General features: G+C 43.5%; 1 protein-coding gene across 4 annotated transcripts in view; it reads right to left on the bottom strand.

Moving 5' to 3' along the window:
* Positions 1-15,028, bottom strand: part of Tbc1d8 (TBC1 domain family member 8) — a 134,328-nt gene that overhangs the window by 56,093 nt on the left and 63,207 nt on the right. For 3 of the 4 annotated variants that reach the window (XM_052745072.1, XM_052745071.1, XM_052745073.1), the window contains one exon: positions 2,977-3,132. In XM_052745072.1, coding sequence (XP_052601032.1) covers positions 2,977-3,132 — 156 coding nt within the window. The remainder of the gene's footprint in view (positions 1-2,976; positions 3,133-15,028) is intronic. The other variant, XM_052745074.1, reaches the window with a different exon arrangement.

Genomic DNA, 15,028 nt, shown 5'->3' with positions numbered 1-15,028 from the left:
GCATGGAGACAGAAGAAAATGGAACACCCCGGGAAGAAAAGGAGACGCTTCACAAACGCCATGCTCCCAGGAACAAAGCAAGAACACAACTTTCAAACTCTCAGAGGAGGTGAAGAAGTAGAGATTGAGACACTGAACTACATACAAATCAAAACCTGACCCCAAAACACTAACAAATAAGTTAAAAGCAAGGTGCAGAATATACTGCTGAAAACTGAATTATGAACTCAAGAATTATGAAGTGAATGGAGAGAACAGACTTAACAAGATAAAGACAAACAGAAATGAAACACCAACAATAGCTAACCAACAGAAAGTGTCTTTATAGAGAATGATACAATAAATGCCAGGGGAAAAGAATTTTAAAACAAAATTCAGGCACAGAATTACAGGGAATTACAGGGAAAATTTCCTGCGATGATTAAAGAAATCATTGTGCTGATTGCCAAGAGCATGGTACGTTTAAAAAAAAAATGGCTAACCCATTGAGCTTAGGGGAATAACAGATTCTAATCAAATCATTCTAGCCCATTGATAAAAGCAGTGCTGCATGTTTGACAAGCATATAATCCACAAGTAGAGAGCAGGTAATGAGACAAGCAGACATCTGTGTTGTCACATCAAACACCAGAAGACCCTGAAGACCACAGCCACCAAGTCTATAGTGTGGCCGATGACTATATTTGGACTTGGTACCCCAAATCCAAAGGCCAAAAGCAGATGTCTGCAAATGTAGAAACCTTCAGAGAACAAGATATCCACGATACATTACTCAGGTGAAGATAGGAATCCAGCTAGCTAAGCAACGAACAAAACAAAACAGAGAAAAACCAAACAGGTTTGCTGGCCCACACCTTTAATCCCAGCACTTGGGGGCCGAAGGCAAGCTGATCTCTGTGAGCTCAAGGTCAGCCTGGTCTCCAGAGAGTTCCAGGCCAGCCAGGACTATTCAGTGAAACTCTAGTCCAGTGGTTCTCAACCTTCCCACTGCTGTGACCCTTTAATACAGTTCCTCATGTTGTAATGCCCCCCAATCATACAATTATTTGTGTTGCTACTTCATAACTGTAATTTTGCTACTGTTATGAATAGTAATGTAAATATCTATGTTTTCTGATGGTCTTAGGTGACCCCTGTAAAAGGGTGCTTCAAGCCCCAAAAGTTGGTAACTGTTGCTCTAATCCCCAAAAGAATAAAAGAAATGAACCAAAATGGAGGTTCCAGGATGGGAAAAGTCATACCTGACTGTTGAGTATTAAAATTGGCATAAAGAACTGAGACAAACAATAACGGGAAATACAGGAGCCAGGGAGAGAGATGGCTCCGTGGATAAAGTACTGGTCACACAACCATGAGAACTTGAGTTCAGATCACCAGCATCCACGTGAAGGCTAGGTACCATAGCACTTCAACCTCAGAGCTAGAATCCGGCAGAGATGGACAGATCCTTAGGGCTTACCGGCCAGGCAGTCGAACCTACTCAGAGAGCTCCAGGTTCAGTGAGAGATCAAGTCTCAAAAGAAGATGGTAGAGAAGACATCTGACATCAGCCTCTGGCTTTCGTTCACACTGCACAAAGACCCACACCCGCACCTACACACACATGTCAAAAAATAATAACGGAAAATATTGTCGCAGGTCTGAAATGAGATTGTCATATCCACAGCTCCTTAACGAGGGATGGGGAAACAGAACAGAAAATACGCTGGCACTCTCGTCCCATAAGGTGACAGAGAATATTGTCAGAACTGAAACACTGGTTTTCAAATGCTGCAACTCTAACTTCATACCGCTAAACAAAGTCCTTGGCCTTAACCTGACAGGAACCTTTTAGAAAAAATAATCTCTAGTGTTAAACATTTGAAGTTTTGTTCCTCTTTAGTTTCTTTCTATTGAAACTAACTAAATGTAACACTTTCCTTGTAAAACAGCATTGTTAGATAAGTCGGCTAAATTACACGTATCCATCTTTGTAACCATCCTGTATCCATCCACCTTTCTAACCACCCTTGTCGACCCACGAGAAAGCTGATCAGAAAGAGGTCCACCTGGTGTAACTAGAAGGTATTTAGGATGGCTAGAGCTTGAGGCAACAGATATCTTATTAGTATTGTTGAAAGGGGATTTCTTTATAAATCATTTTTTGAATTGGAACGATCTGTCCTAGTTATAAAAGAAAATGGCAGACAAGGGCCTGCCCAGATGTTAACAGTGGTTAGGATGGGATGGTGGATGGGCATGAGAAGCGTCTTCAAACTTCTGCTTTTTCCAAGGGAAAAGTCCAGTGTGGCTGGTGAACGGGGTCAATGAGCAAAGTTTACCATACCCAATGCAAAGCTAAATACACCACGGCCGTGGGCACACAGAGACCAAAGATAAACACTGAGTCCAGCGTTCAACGAAAAGGGTCTCGGATGATAGTTTCCCGATTTTAAAATAGGAACATATTCCTAAATTCCCTCAGCACCTGGCAGAGCAATGTTCTTTTTTTTTTTTTTGTCACCCCTTGTGTGAAACAAGGAGTGAACATTATCCAAATCAGATACAGCCCGCAGACTCAGTCTTCCTGTCACTACAGTGGGTGTACACACCCGGGCACACACTTAGGTCAGAAGCAAGATTAAAAAAAAAAAAATGGCTCAATTCATAAGGAGCGATAGTAGTGCTCTGAGACACCACTCAAAGCTTGGCATGCCCAAACTCTCAGCATTTACGTACTATGCTGGTTAAGGTGAGATAGAGACATGGAGGATAAGAGAAAAAACAAACAAAACAAATACGAAAAACAGGAGGAGGTGGATGAAGAGAAGGAGGTGCAGGTGAAGAGGAGGAAGAGCGGAGGAGGAAGGTGGAGAAAGGGAAGGAGAGAACCGTGAAAGGGCTCCAGAGGCGTTACCTCTCAAACGTCACTGACATGCAGACACTCGCATGCTTCGACGGTAAGGTTTGGAACATTCCAACCGGAACAAAACTCACCAGTGGCTATGGCCCAGTAAATGTCTGATCCATTCAGTAACTCACCACATGCTATGGGAGAATAAACCTGGGACCCGGGAACTTGAAGCAGGATCCGAAATGGAGCAACGCGGGCACTGGAATCCAGTACTGCATCCAGAGCACCCACAAGGCGACCTGAAAGGGAGACAGAAGAAAGGGTACTTGTGAGTCCTGGGCAGACCAGGCCAGGCAGCTGGTGCACATCCTCCCGCCCCCATGCATGGGAGCTGTGGTGGTTTGAACGAGAATTGTCCTGTTCTTAGCATGGTTTCTATTGCTGTGATGAAAACACCATGACCAAAGCAACCTGCGGAGGAAAGGGGTTATTCAGTTTATGCTTCCACATCACAGTTCATCATCAAAGGAAGTCAGGACAGGAACTCAAACAGGGCAGGAACCTGGAGGCAGGAGCTGATGCAGAGGCCATGGAGGGGTGCTACTTACTGGCTTGCTCTTTCACCAGTATCCTCTCCTGGGCTCTCTTCATGGTGCCAAGCCTCAACTTCTCTGCATGACCCCTTCAGTCCCCAACCTCCAACTGCTACTGAGGCTGCACCTTCACCAATGAACTCTCCTGGTCTCTCACAGGCTAAGCCTCAGCTGCTCTCCATAACCCCTTCATGCCTTCAGCAGTATCACCTGGGTGACTCTTATACTACCAAGTTCAGCTGCCAGCACAAGGTACAACCTTTGCCGCCTCTGGAATGCAGCTTCAGTGTGCTAACTCTGAGGACACACTTCCCAGAAGATGTCACCTCAGTGACACCGGTCTCTTCTTAATCACCGCTGACTTCTCAGCTCCAGATGACCAGCATCCATTGTCCCAGCAGAGCAAAGGTTTCACTCTAGTGGTTCTGGTCTCTCGCTCATCACAGCCCATTCTTCAGCTCCAGCCGACCAGACAGCGCAGATACTTCACACAAATGGCCTGGTAGGGTCTTTGCTTCACTCTGAAACTTCACAAGCCAGGTCTCCATCCACTGCATTTCTCTCAACCTTCTTATCTTCCAAGCTCCCACAGAACAGCTCACCGAGCTTTGAACACCCAGTGGCCCTTCTCACTAGAGTTCGGAAGTCCTTCCTGGCAGCAGCCTTTCTGCCTCCTACTTGCAGATGTGGGCTCTCGGCTACTGCTCCAGCACCACAGCTGCCTGCCTGGTGCCATGCTCCCTGCCCTGACGGCCATGTGGGCTCTCGGCTACTGCTCCAGTACCACAGCTGCCTGCCTGGTGCCATGCTCCCTGCCCTGACGGCCATGTGGGCTCTCGGCTACTGCTCCAGCACCACAGCTGCCTGCCTGGTGCCATGCTCCCTGCCCTGACGGCCATGGACTCTAGCCCCTGGAACTATCGGCCCCCAATAAACTCTTCTATTAGTTGCCTTGGTCATGGTGTCCTACCACAATAAAAGAGCATCTAAGACAGGAGCAGTCACAGGCAAGGAGCCTCGGGTTACATTCCCCGATTCCCACAAATGACTGCCTCTCCCACCGCCCAACATCTGGAGTCTACAGGCATCAGCTTGGCAACCAGACCAGGGTAACAGTCTCTCTCAAGTGAGATTTTCTGACTCAGACCTGGCTATGTGACTTAAAGTTGCTTAAACTTCTGGTGTAGCTGCTCTCCTTATTTGAAAACCAGAGTAACCACAGCACACTACCTTGTAAAAGTAACTGTGAGAATTACATGGGTTAGCATGTCTGTTACCTGAAGTGCTGCCTGGAACATAAAAGGCACTGTGTTAAGTATTGTTCCCCTTACTGCTTCACCACGAGCCTCATCCCAAATACTGGATGTTACCTCTATCTGCTCCAGAAATATGCGGTGAGAAAATCTATCAAGACCTTCACAGATTGTGAGGCAAGTGCACACATGTGCACACGTGTGCGCACACACACAAATATGTGATATACATGCTGTGCATATGTGATATACATAATAAACATGTGTGGTATACATGTGTGATATACATGATGTATATATATGTATGGTATTCATATATACATATATGTAATATTCGTTATATGCATATATGTGTGATAAACATGGTGTTCATATATGATACACATGACATGCATGATATATGTATGATATGCATAATATACAAATATATGATATACATATATAATATACACATATGATGTGCATCTATATTATATATATGGTATTTATGTGTGTATGTATGTATGTATGTATATATACACACACATATATGTGTGTGTGTGTGTGTGTGTGTGTGTGTGTGTGTGTGTGTGTGTGTGTGTGATGCAAAAGGATTGGCTTTCTGCTGTGATGGACATGCCCTGAGCTGAAGGCAGACAACTGCATCTGCTCCCACCAAATGGTCTATTTCCAAATGAGAACAAACCTAGGGAAACTTTTTTTTTTAAAGGAAACAGATTGTAAATTACTTGCTTTATTATTATAAGAGATGATATATTCTTCTCAGAGTTTCTTTTTTTGTGTGAGCTATGTATATATCCATTCATAGAGTATGTTTCCAATATTATCTTCAGTTCAGTGTATCTCAAGATTGATTTACCACTTAAAAATCACCTACCGCCCGTGTGCTATATAGAATTATGAAGTTTAACTCCTTACTGACTCCATCAACCCACTTCACACCTGGCTTGGCAGCACAGCCCATGGTCGAGCACCACTCATGACCTTGGGGCTGACTGGAAGCAAGACAGCTGGCTTCGCCGTGTGGAATGTGGGAGTAACCAAAAAGGAGGCATGGTTTCTAAGTAGCCGGAGTCATTCTGTCAATACAGTATTGTACCCAGTATCCCATGAGGATTGTTCCTATCCAGCGGACAATTTAAATTCAAAATTCCAATTCTGTAGATCAACTTACATCATTATAGAGGGAAAAAACACCGATCCCAACTCTTAGATGTGGAGATCCATCTGTACTACCCCTTTCTGTAACAGGTTCAGTTCAGGGTCATGTGAAGTATTGAGCCACTTTCTGTGGCATCTTTTAAATTAAAATAAAAATTTACTATAAAAGCAAGGTGTAGTGGTGCATGCCTTTAATCCCAGCACTTGGGAGACAGAAGCAGGCACGTCTCTGAGTATGAGACCAGACTGGTCTCATGGTGAGTTTCAGGACGGCCAGAGTTACACATTGGGACCCTGTCTCAAAAAAAAAAAAAAAAAAAAAACCACCACCAAATATATAAATATGACTATGGGTATGCACACAGATGTGTGCATAGGTACACATATATTTATATAATATGTACACATATATTTTTGTACAAATGTATATATGCATTTAACATTTCCATTTGTACTCATATATACAACTGACATTTAGAAAACTGGGCTTTATACCCGTACCTCTTATTACAATCTATTCCTATAGTATTCTTTCCACAAAATTTGCAACTACATCAAACACAACACTGAGAAAATCTTTTTTGAGCAAGCTCAGTCTAGCGCCCAACTTACCATCTTCCTGCCTCAGCCTTCTGAGTAAGGATTACAGACATGCCACACCAAGCCTGGCTTTCATGACTCTTAAGCATGTTTACTTAGCAATCAATCCTGTTGCAACCAAGGTAACCTCCCTAGCAGATGCCCTCCTCACCCTATCCAGGCCCCAACTGTCTTACAATCGCCTTGTTCTGCCCCCACTTAACAACTTCCTCTGGGAGAAGGATAAAGGGCACAATACTGTACTGGAAGAATTACTCTGGCTACTTAGAAACCATGCCTCCTTTTTGGCTGCTCCCACATTCCACATGGCGAAGCAAGCTGTCTGCTGGAATAGGGCCTCTCCGGATAGGAGGTCCAATCAGCAGCTGTTAGGCAGGAGGGCTAAAGGTGTGTTTGTAAAAGACTACTGTGATGACTCATTTGTCTAGCAAAGATGGGATGGGATAGAGAGGCTGAGGAAAATTACAAAGGAGCTAAATGCCCATCCACCCAAACCACATACATCCTTGGCACTTCCAAGTTTGATAGAGAGCCCATTCATAGTTTGATTGGCAGTGCTAGGGATTAAATCCAGTACTTTGTACTCTGGAGGCAAGCACTTACCACCCAGCTATTACCCCAGCCTCCTGGGGGATTCAGGGAACCATGGAAACGAGGGTGGAGGAGAGGTGTGTAGCAACTCAGAAAAGCAGGGATTTTTTGACTGGAAAGGGGTTATTTCCCTCTATAAGATTCAGGTGCTTTTGAAAGGTCAAGATGTCTTACATAAACCAGCCCCCTTCAACTTGTGGGAAGGTGGGGAAGGCTGTGTGCAGAAAGCCACGAGGGGACTTCCACTCCCCACTCGACCATGCGGAGCCGGGAAGTCATCCCATCCGAGAAAGAAAAAAACTGAGCAGCCTAAGAAGTGGGGACTTTTCAAACTCAGCTCACCAGAAAACTGAGGTCACAGATCAAACCACAATCACCAAAATCTAGAGACAACCAGGAGAATCCAGAGTCACAGGTGGGGCAGATTTCCCTGGTGAAGCCATTAACCGCAGGAACAACTGAACAGTGGCGCTGGTAAGTTGTTGCACGTAGACTGAGTGCATGAAAGGAAACCCCAAGACTACAGTTAAGGGAACCTTTTGACCTGCATGTGCTTTAACATCAGATCCCCCACCAGGGTAGGAAAGTGCAGAGTAACACTATGCAATGTCCTCCTCGAAGTCTTCCTATCAAAAACCCAGATTTCCATGGAGGAGTAGCCAGAGCCTTACCGAAGCTAGAGAAGAGCACTGTCCGGGTCCTACATTTCCCCAGGCTTTTCTGTCCTCAAAGGCAGAGCTGAGTGACCAAGAAACACTTGTGAAGGTCACTGACATAACACAACTGAGGTTTACCCGTGTGATCACAGAGTCAACTCCCCAAAGCTCCCAGGACAGTGGTGCCGGATGAGAGGGAAGAGCACCAAGACTCACACTATCTGAAAAGTCCTTAAAGGAGCCCGAAGATGAAAAGGCGTCAGCATGAGCACCTCCGAGGAATGTGAAAGCCCTGGTGTCTACAGCTTTAGCCAACCTTGGACCATGCTCCAATCCAGCCAGAGGACTGATTGCTTCTTCAGATCCTAGTACCCGGACACAGTGTGCCTGGCTTCCACAACAGGGTCTGTTGGTAGGCAACAAGTAAACAGTCTCAGGGATAAAGCACAATCAGTGAGATGCAGAAACGACACCCACCGTGCTGTTAACAGACAAGGGGTTTGTAATGTTCATACACAACAGGTTAATAGCCCTTCTAATGGAAAGGAAAGAGAAGGAAGGAAATTTAAATGGAGAGAGAGCTCCAAGAACGAACCGAAAAGCCAACCTGCAAAGCCCCACCCAGACAGACAGATTATCCTTCGGAACTGAAAAAACTGTACAAAGCAGCAGTGCATGCCTGGAACCCAGCACAGCGGTGGGGACACAAGCTCATGTGAAAGCAAACACTGCCCACCCTCAAATCTACACACAGGAAACCATCCTTGAGAGCACTGCATGGTAGCACGTGGCAGTAATCCAGCACTTGGGAACTGGAAGAAGGACACAACCTGAGGGCCAGCCTGGAATACATAGCAAGATCTGTCTAGAAAACAGTAATACTATTAAACGTTTTTTTAAATCCTGGAGTGGGCTAGAGAGATGGATCAGCAGTTTAAAAGGCAGTGATGCTCTTCCAAAGGACCTGAGTTCAGTTCCCAGCACCCACCTGGAGGTTCACACCATCTCTAATTCCAGTCCCAAGGGATCTGATGCCCTCTTCTGGCCTCTGAGAGCACTGCACACATGTGGTGCACTTACATGCATACAGGCAAAACACTCCTACCCATAAAATACATTTTTTTTTAATAACCCAAAAGAGAAATGCTGCCTTCAAACAAATATCAGGAAGTTGATTCCTACCTGACCAACCCACAAGATTTCTTCAGGGAGAGACAGAAACCTGTGGGTGGGAAAACTAGACTTTGTCCGAGAAAAGAAGCTGGTGAGAGACGGGCAAATGGGCTCACACAAAGCATTCAGTTAAAATCAGAAAAGGGGTTTTAAATAGTGCACTTAATAACGGTCAGTTAAACAAATGCTAGAAATCACATCCACCACATCAGCTTATGACTTTGCACAGTTTGGGTCTAAATTACACCAACAACTAAAAGTGATTTTTTTTTTCAGAGTCTATTTTTTAAATGACAAATCCCATTCTCTAAGAAACTCACATTAAGACTCAGATAGGATGAGGTTCAAAGTAAGCAAATAGTGCCTGTCCACCCAATTTTATTTTATTTTATTTTTCTTTTAAGATAGGGTCTCCAGGGCTCAGGGGAACCCTTCAGAAGAGGAAGGATTGTAGGAGCCAGAGGGCTCCAGGACACAAGAACACAGTCCGCAGAATCAAGTAAGCAGGGCTCATAGAGACGGACATGGCAGTCATGGAGCCCGCATGGGTCTGCGCAAGGTCCTCTGTAGACGTGCTGTGGTTGCTGAGCTTGGGGTTTTTATGGGACTCCTAGTAGTGGACGCAGGGGCTGGTTCTCACTCTTTTGCCTGCTCTTGGGACCCTTTTCCTCCTACTGGGTTGCCTCGTCCAGCCTTGACATGAGGGCTTGTGCCTAGTCTTATTGTATCTTATTATGCCATGTTCAGCTGATCTCCCTGGGAGACCTGCTCTTTTCTGAAGGGACAAAGAAGAATAGTGGATGTGGGGGAGAGGGGAGGTGGGAGGGGTTGGAAGGAGTGGAGGGAGGGGAAGCTGCAGTCAGAATTATTATACGAGAAAAGAATAAATTAAAAGAAGAGGGGGAAAAAAAGGATAGGGTTTCCTGTGGCCCAGGTTGGCCTCAGACACACTGTATTGCCCGGGCTGGCCTTAAACCCCCAATTCTCTTCTCTCCACTTCCCAAGTGTTTAGGATTTGGGCTGTGTTAATGTTTACTAATGCGCTATGTACAATAGGCAAGACATGTTCACCAACAGGAACATGGATAAAAAAATATATAGTACATACACAAAATGGGAGTTTTATTCAGCCATAAAATCAATTTATGACTTTGTGTGTTTTTGGTCTAAATACATCAACTAAAATTGATTTCAAAAGCCATACAGAACAAAATCTTACCATTTACAGGATAATGGAGGACACCTGAGATCATTCAGCAAACTAAGCCAGTCTCAGAAAGATAAACATGATTTTCTCTCATATGCCAAATCTAAATTAGTATGTGTGTGTGTGTGTGTGTGTGTGTGTGTGTGTGTGTGTAGAAGAGGTTTCTATTTGAGAAAAGGGATGGGAAGGAGGAGGCGGCAAGGGAGGATAAACAGAGCAAACCCGGTCAAAGTACACAATATACTTGTACAAAAATAACAACAAAAACATCCCACCAACTGTACAATGAATATATACAAATACAAAATTTTAGTAAATAAATTTTTAAAAGAAGTTCCAATTTTTAAATACCAGGTTCAGGAAGGTAAGTTGATCAGGAGATACTAGACTCACACCAGTTAAAACAGGGTAGCTGTGTCAATTTTAGGTAAAACAGATTTCATAACAGGAAACACTATCAGGGTTAAAGAGAGGCATTATGTAATGCTAGAGGTTTCTGCAGGACTGGACACCAGTCGTTAACACGAACGTACCTAAGTGGACATCTAAATACTTTGACCAGAGTGGTAAACTGGGAAAAATAGATGAGTGCAATATCCTAGTTGGAAACTTGGATATATCTTCTAGTAACTGACAGAAAAAGCATGCAGAAAACCAGTGAGTCCACATTCATCCCAAACAAATTGATGAACTCTAATCTGTTTACAGAATCCTTCATCAGCACCAAACAGGGCATCTCAAGTTCACAATGACATGTACCAACATGGACCTAAAACAAATCCTGTCCAAAAGGAATAGAGATCACACAGATGCACCCTTAGACCAGAAGCCAAGGAACAGAAAGCAATCTGGGAAATTCCCCCTAATTTAGAAATTAACTTCAAATCACACAGGTCAAATTAAAACCCTCAAGAGAATTTCTAAAGTATTTTAACCACATGGAAGTGAGGTTTCCCAAATTAGACAAATGTGTAGGGTGGGGCAAAAGCATTGCTTAATGGGGAAATTACAACATCAAGTACATAAGTTAGGACAGTACAAAGACCTGGAATCAATAACCTAAGCCCATACATTAGAAAACCAAAGAAATCTGACCCTAATGCAAAAGAAAAATCAAAGCGGAAATCTATAAAAGCTAAAAGATAGAGAAGAAAATAACACTATAAGATCAATAAAAATTGGCAAAGCCCTACCTAGAGTAACCAGGGAAAGAAGAAGAAAAGACAAGTTACCAATACTAGACAGGGAGGGAAGGCGGGGGATGTAGTGTCTGCCCAGCATGATAAAAGCCTGGGCTCTGAGCCCCAGCATGGCATAAATTGGGTGTGGGACTGCAAACCTATAATCCCAGAGCTCCATAGGTAGAGGAGGATCAGAAGTCCTGGGTCATCCTTGGCTAAGGAGGTGTTCAAGCAGCCCAAGATGCTCAGATCCTCCTGGGAGGGAGGGATTAGAGTTAATACCCAAAGATATTAACTATAAGGAGATACTGTAAATAGTTCTATGCCTCTAAATTCAGTAAGTTAGACAAAATGGCACAATCTTTTAAGGAAACAAACTATCAAAACTCATAAGGAGTAATGAATCATTTGAACAGACCCTTATCTATTAAAGAAATTTAATCAATATTAATAGCCTGATAAATTACCTGGCCCAAATGTGTTCACCAGAAAATACCATTAAACCTTAAGGGGCAATGATAACATTCCCCACAATCTCCTTCAGAAAACACTTGTCTAGTGCATTCTACTTATGATAGTGAAACCTGCATTCCTGAAACAACCAAATTGATAAACACTACTGAAAAAAGAAAGCTACATATCACTTTTACAAAAAATCATCATCAACAAAATATTAGCAAAAAGAATCCAACATTGAATAACATGAATTAAATTCCATGGGCAACTGTGACTCACTCAGGAGACAAGGGTAATATATTAGAAAAAAAATAACATATCATCAAGGAAAAATTCTTGTGTCCATTGCTACAGGAAAAGCATTTGAAAAAAATCTAACTTATTTGTGATTAATTAAAAGAAAACCCAAGCACCAAGGAGTTGAGAATTTCTATCATTTGGAAATCTCTCTCAGCTACAAACAGAGGGCCCTTGAGTTATCATAATTAATGGTAGGAAACTGAACGCTTGCCTACTACAGTGAAGAATATGGTAAGGCTGTTTTCTCACATCACTCCCACTTCACATCATACTGAAAGTCCTAGCCAACACAGCAAGACAAAAAAAGGAAATAAAATGTGTACAGACAGGGAAGAGAGAAATAAAACTTGGTTCACAGATGATATGTTTGTTCAACAAAACAAAAACCTTAAGGAACTAATAACCAACAAGTTATTGCAAGACACCATGGCACCCTATGATAACAAATGCTTTCCCGTGTGCCAGGAATGAATGCCTAGACTCCGAAGAAAAACAAAACAGGTCACTATGGGCAACAGGAAAAGGGACTTTTGTCAGGCACAAGATTGACTAACATGCACAGATGTACATGCATAAAACTACAAAATGCTGAGGAAGGAGAGCAAAGAAAATGTAGATGGAAGACTCTGAGCTAGTGGGGTGGTGTGAAGTCATCTGTAGATTCAAGTCAACATGAGTAAAAATCCAAGCATGCTACTTTATAAATACTGACAACTGATTGTAGCATTTGAAGGAAAAAGCAAGCACACCTACAAGAGCCAACAAGCTCTTGAGAACAGATTTAAGATGATTCAAAGTTGTACTGCAGAGCTATGCTGGTCAAGTACTTACACAGGCCAGGGGGAGAGACCAGCCCCTCACAGATGCAATCAATAATCCATCCGATCTTTGACAAGGAAGCAAGTCAACTTGGTGGGAAAAGGGGTTTTTTTTTTTCAGCAGCTGGTGCTTAACTGAAAGAATTAACTTAGACAAAAGACTTTACATCAATTACAAAAAATTAACTTAATAGCCTACTAGAGTCTGAAGTATGAAGTGTAAGCCAGAGACGTCCCAGAAGAGAAAACACAGAGCACCTGGATGGCCTCGAGGGTGACCAGTCCTCACTGGTTTTTAAGAAACAGAACTCTAACTGTGCAAGGGATGTGGGACCCACCTCATTGAAGTGGGTGAGGAGAACTATATTCACGTATACCTGGACATAAATGGAGTCTAAAAGAAGAAGCACAAAGAAACGTACATATGTATGTATCTCATGGGGTATAGGCTAACAACCCCAGTACCACTACACATAGCTATTATAGCATCAAGGGAAAGACCAGCAGAGAGAGTGGAGCCCTGGTCCACACCAACTGGGAGTTTCCAGGGAGGAAAACAGAGGCCGAAGGATCCACATGGAAGAAGTTGACTGACCATGGATACAAACGGCTACCATGATGGTGAGACTTGACAAAAGAATGCCCATGTAGCTAACTGTACAGCACCATTTCTGGACATAACTCCAAGGACATTTCTAACTATTTCTGGACACAATGCCAAGGATATTTCTAGAAGAAACTTGCTGTGGGATGTCTTTCTGTATGCTGTGAATATGTGTGGCTCCCCTTGGATAATAAATAAAGCTGCATTGGCCTATGGCAGGGCAGGATAAGGTTAGGCGGTACATTCAAACGGAAGACAGAGATGAAGGGTGGCGTCAGGCAGAAGCTGTGAGCCACCGCCAGGAGAAGCAAGATGTGAGAGAACAGGTAATGCCATGAAGCCACGTGGCAAAACATAGATGAATAGAAATGGGTTAAGTTTATAAGAGCTAGCTAGCAAGAAGCTTGAGCCATAGGCCATACAGTTTGTAATTAATATAAGCCTCTGAGTAATTTTATAAGTGGCTGCAGGACCACAGGTGGGAGAGATTTGCCCCAACGGTGGGCACAGGTGGGGCCGAGCAGGACACAGAGGAACTTCCCTCAACAGAAACTGGTGTTTCAATCGATAGATTAAGTAAAGAAGATCCACCCTGAACCTTAGGAGGACATCATCCAATTGGATCAAAGGGGCAGAAGAAAAGTGAATTGTCTTTTCTTGAGCTAGGCCACCCTCTTCCTCTTCCTTCTGCTCTCAAACTCCTTAGCTAGAGAGGCTCCAGCCTTCAGACTCTGAGACTTACTCCAATGGCACCTCACCCCAAGCTCTCAGTTACATCACCCACTTCTGTAGTTTTACAACGAATAGATGACCTGTCCTGGGAATTCTCAGTCTTCACAATTGCATGAGTCCCATAACAAACATTTGCATATATCGCTCCCCATGGAAACAAAGGTTTTCATCAAGGCAGATCAGAATCCATGGATCCTTACGTACTCGTTTATAAGCAAGTCTATCACGCAAAGAAGCAAGGCCAGCCATCAGCATGGCCCTACTTCTACAGGAAAACAGTGGCAGTGGTGGCGTAAGAGCCTCAGGCAGGTCCTCCAGGAGAGAGCCGGAGAGATGGCTCAGCAGTTAGGAGTGGGCACTGCTCTAGCAGAGGACCTGAGTTCAGTTCCCAGCATCCACACCAGGCAACCCACTCACCCTATATATAACTCTAGCACCAGAGGATACAACACCTTCCTCTGGCCACCTCCAACAGCTGCACTCCCACGAACATGTGTGAACACATGCATGCACACACACGCAAACACACATAACTAAAAATAAAAAGACGGCAGGGACAAGTTTGTCACCTTAAGAGGTTACTTCCTCTGAAGTCCTTCCAGGGGGACAGGATGTGTAAATGAAAGACAGTGACACTGATGGTCTTGATGCTATGTATTCTTAGGCCAAGCAGTGTGTCAGTTTAGCAAAAAACAAACAAGCAAAAAACTTAAAAGTGTATATATACACACATGTATACATACATATATACACACATATATATGTATGTATATTTCCTAAGATATATATCTCCTAATCTATATACATCCTAAGATATATCTATATATCCTAAGATATCCTAAGATATATATGCACCCTAAGATATATATA

Source organism: Peromyscus californicus, unplaced genomic scaffold (assembly GCF_007827085.1).
Source record: "Peromyscus californicus insignis strain IS unplaced genomic scaffold, ASM782708v3 Scaffold_19__1_contigs__length_69161282, whole genome shotgun sequence".
Lineage (NCBI taxonomy): Eukaryota > Metazoa > Chordata > Mammalia > Rodentia > Cricetidae > Peromyscus > Peromyscus californicus.
The sequence above is the reverse complement of the archived record's forward strand: the minus strand, read 5'-3'. Positions and strand labels throughout refer to the sequence as shown.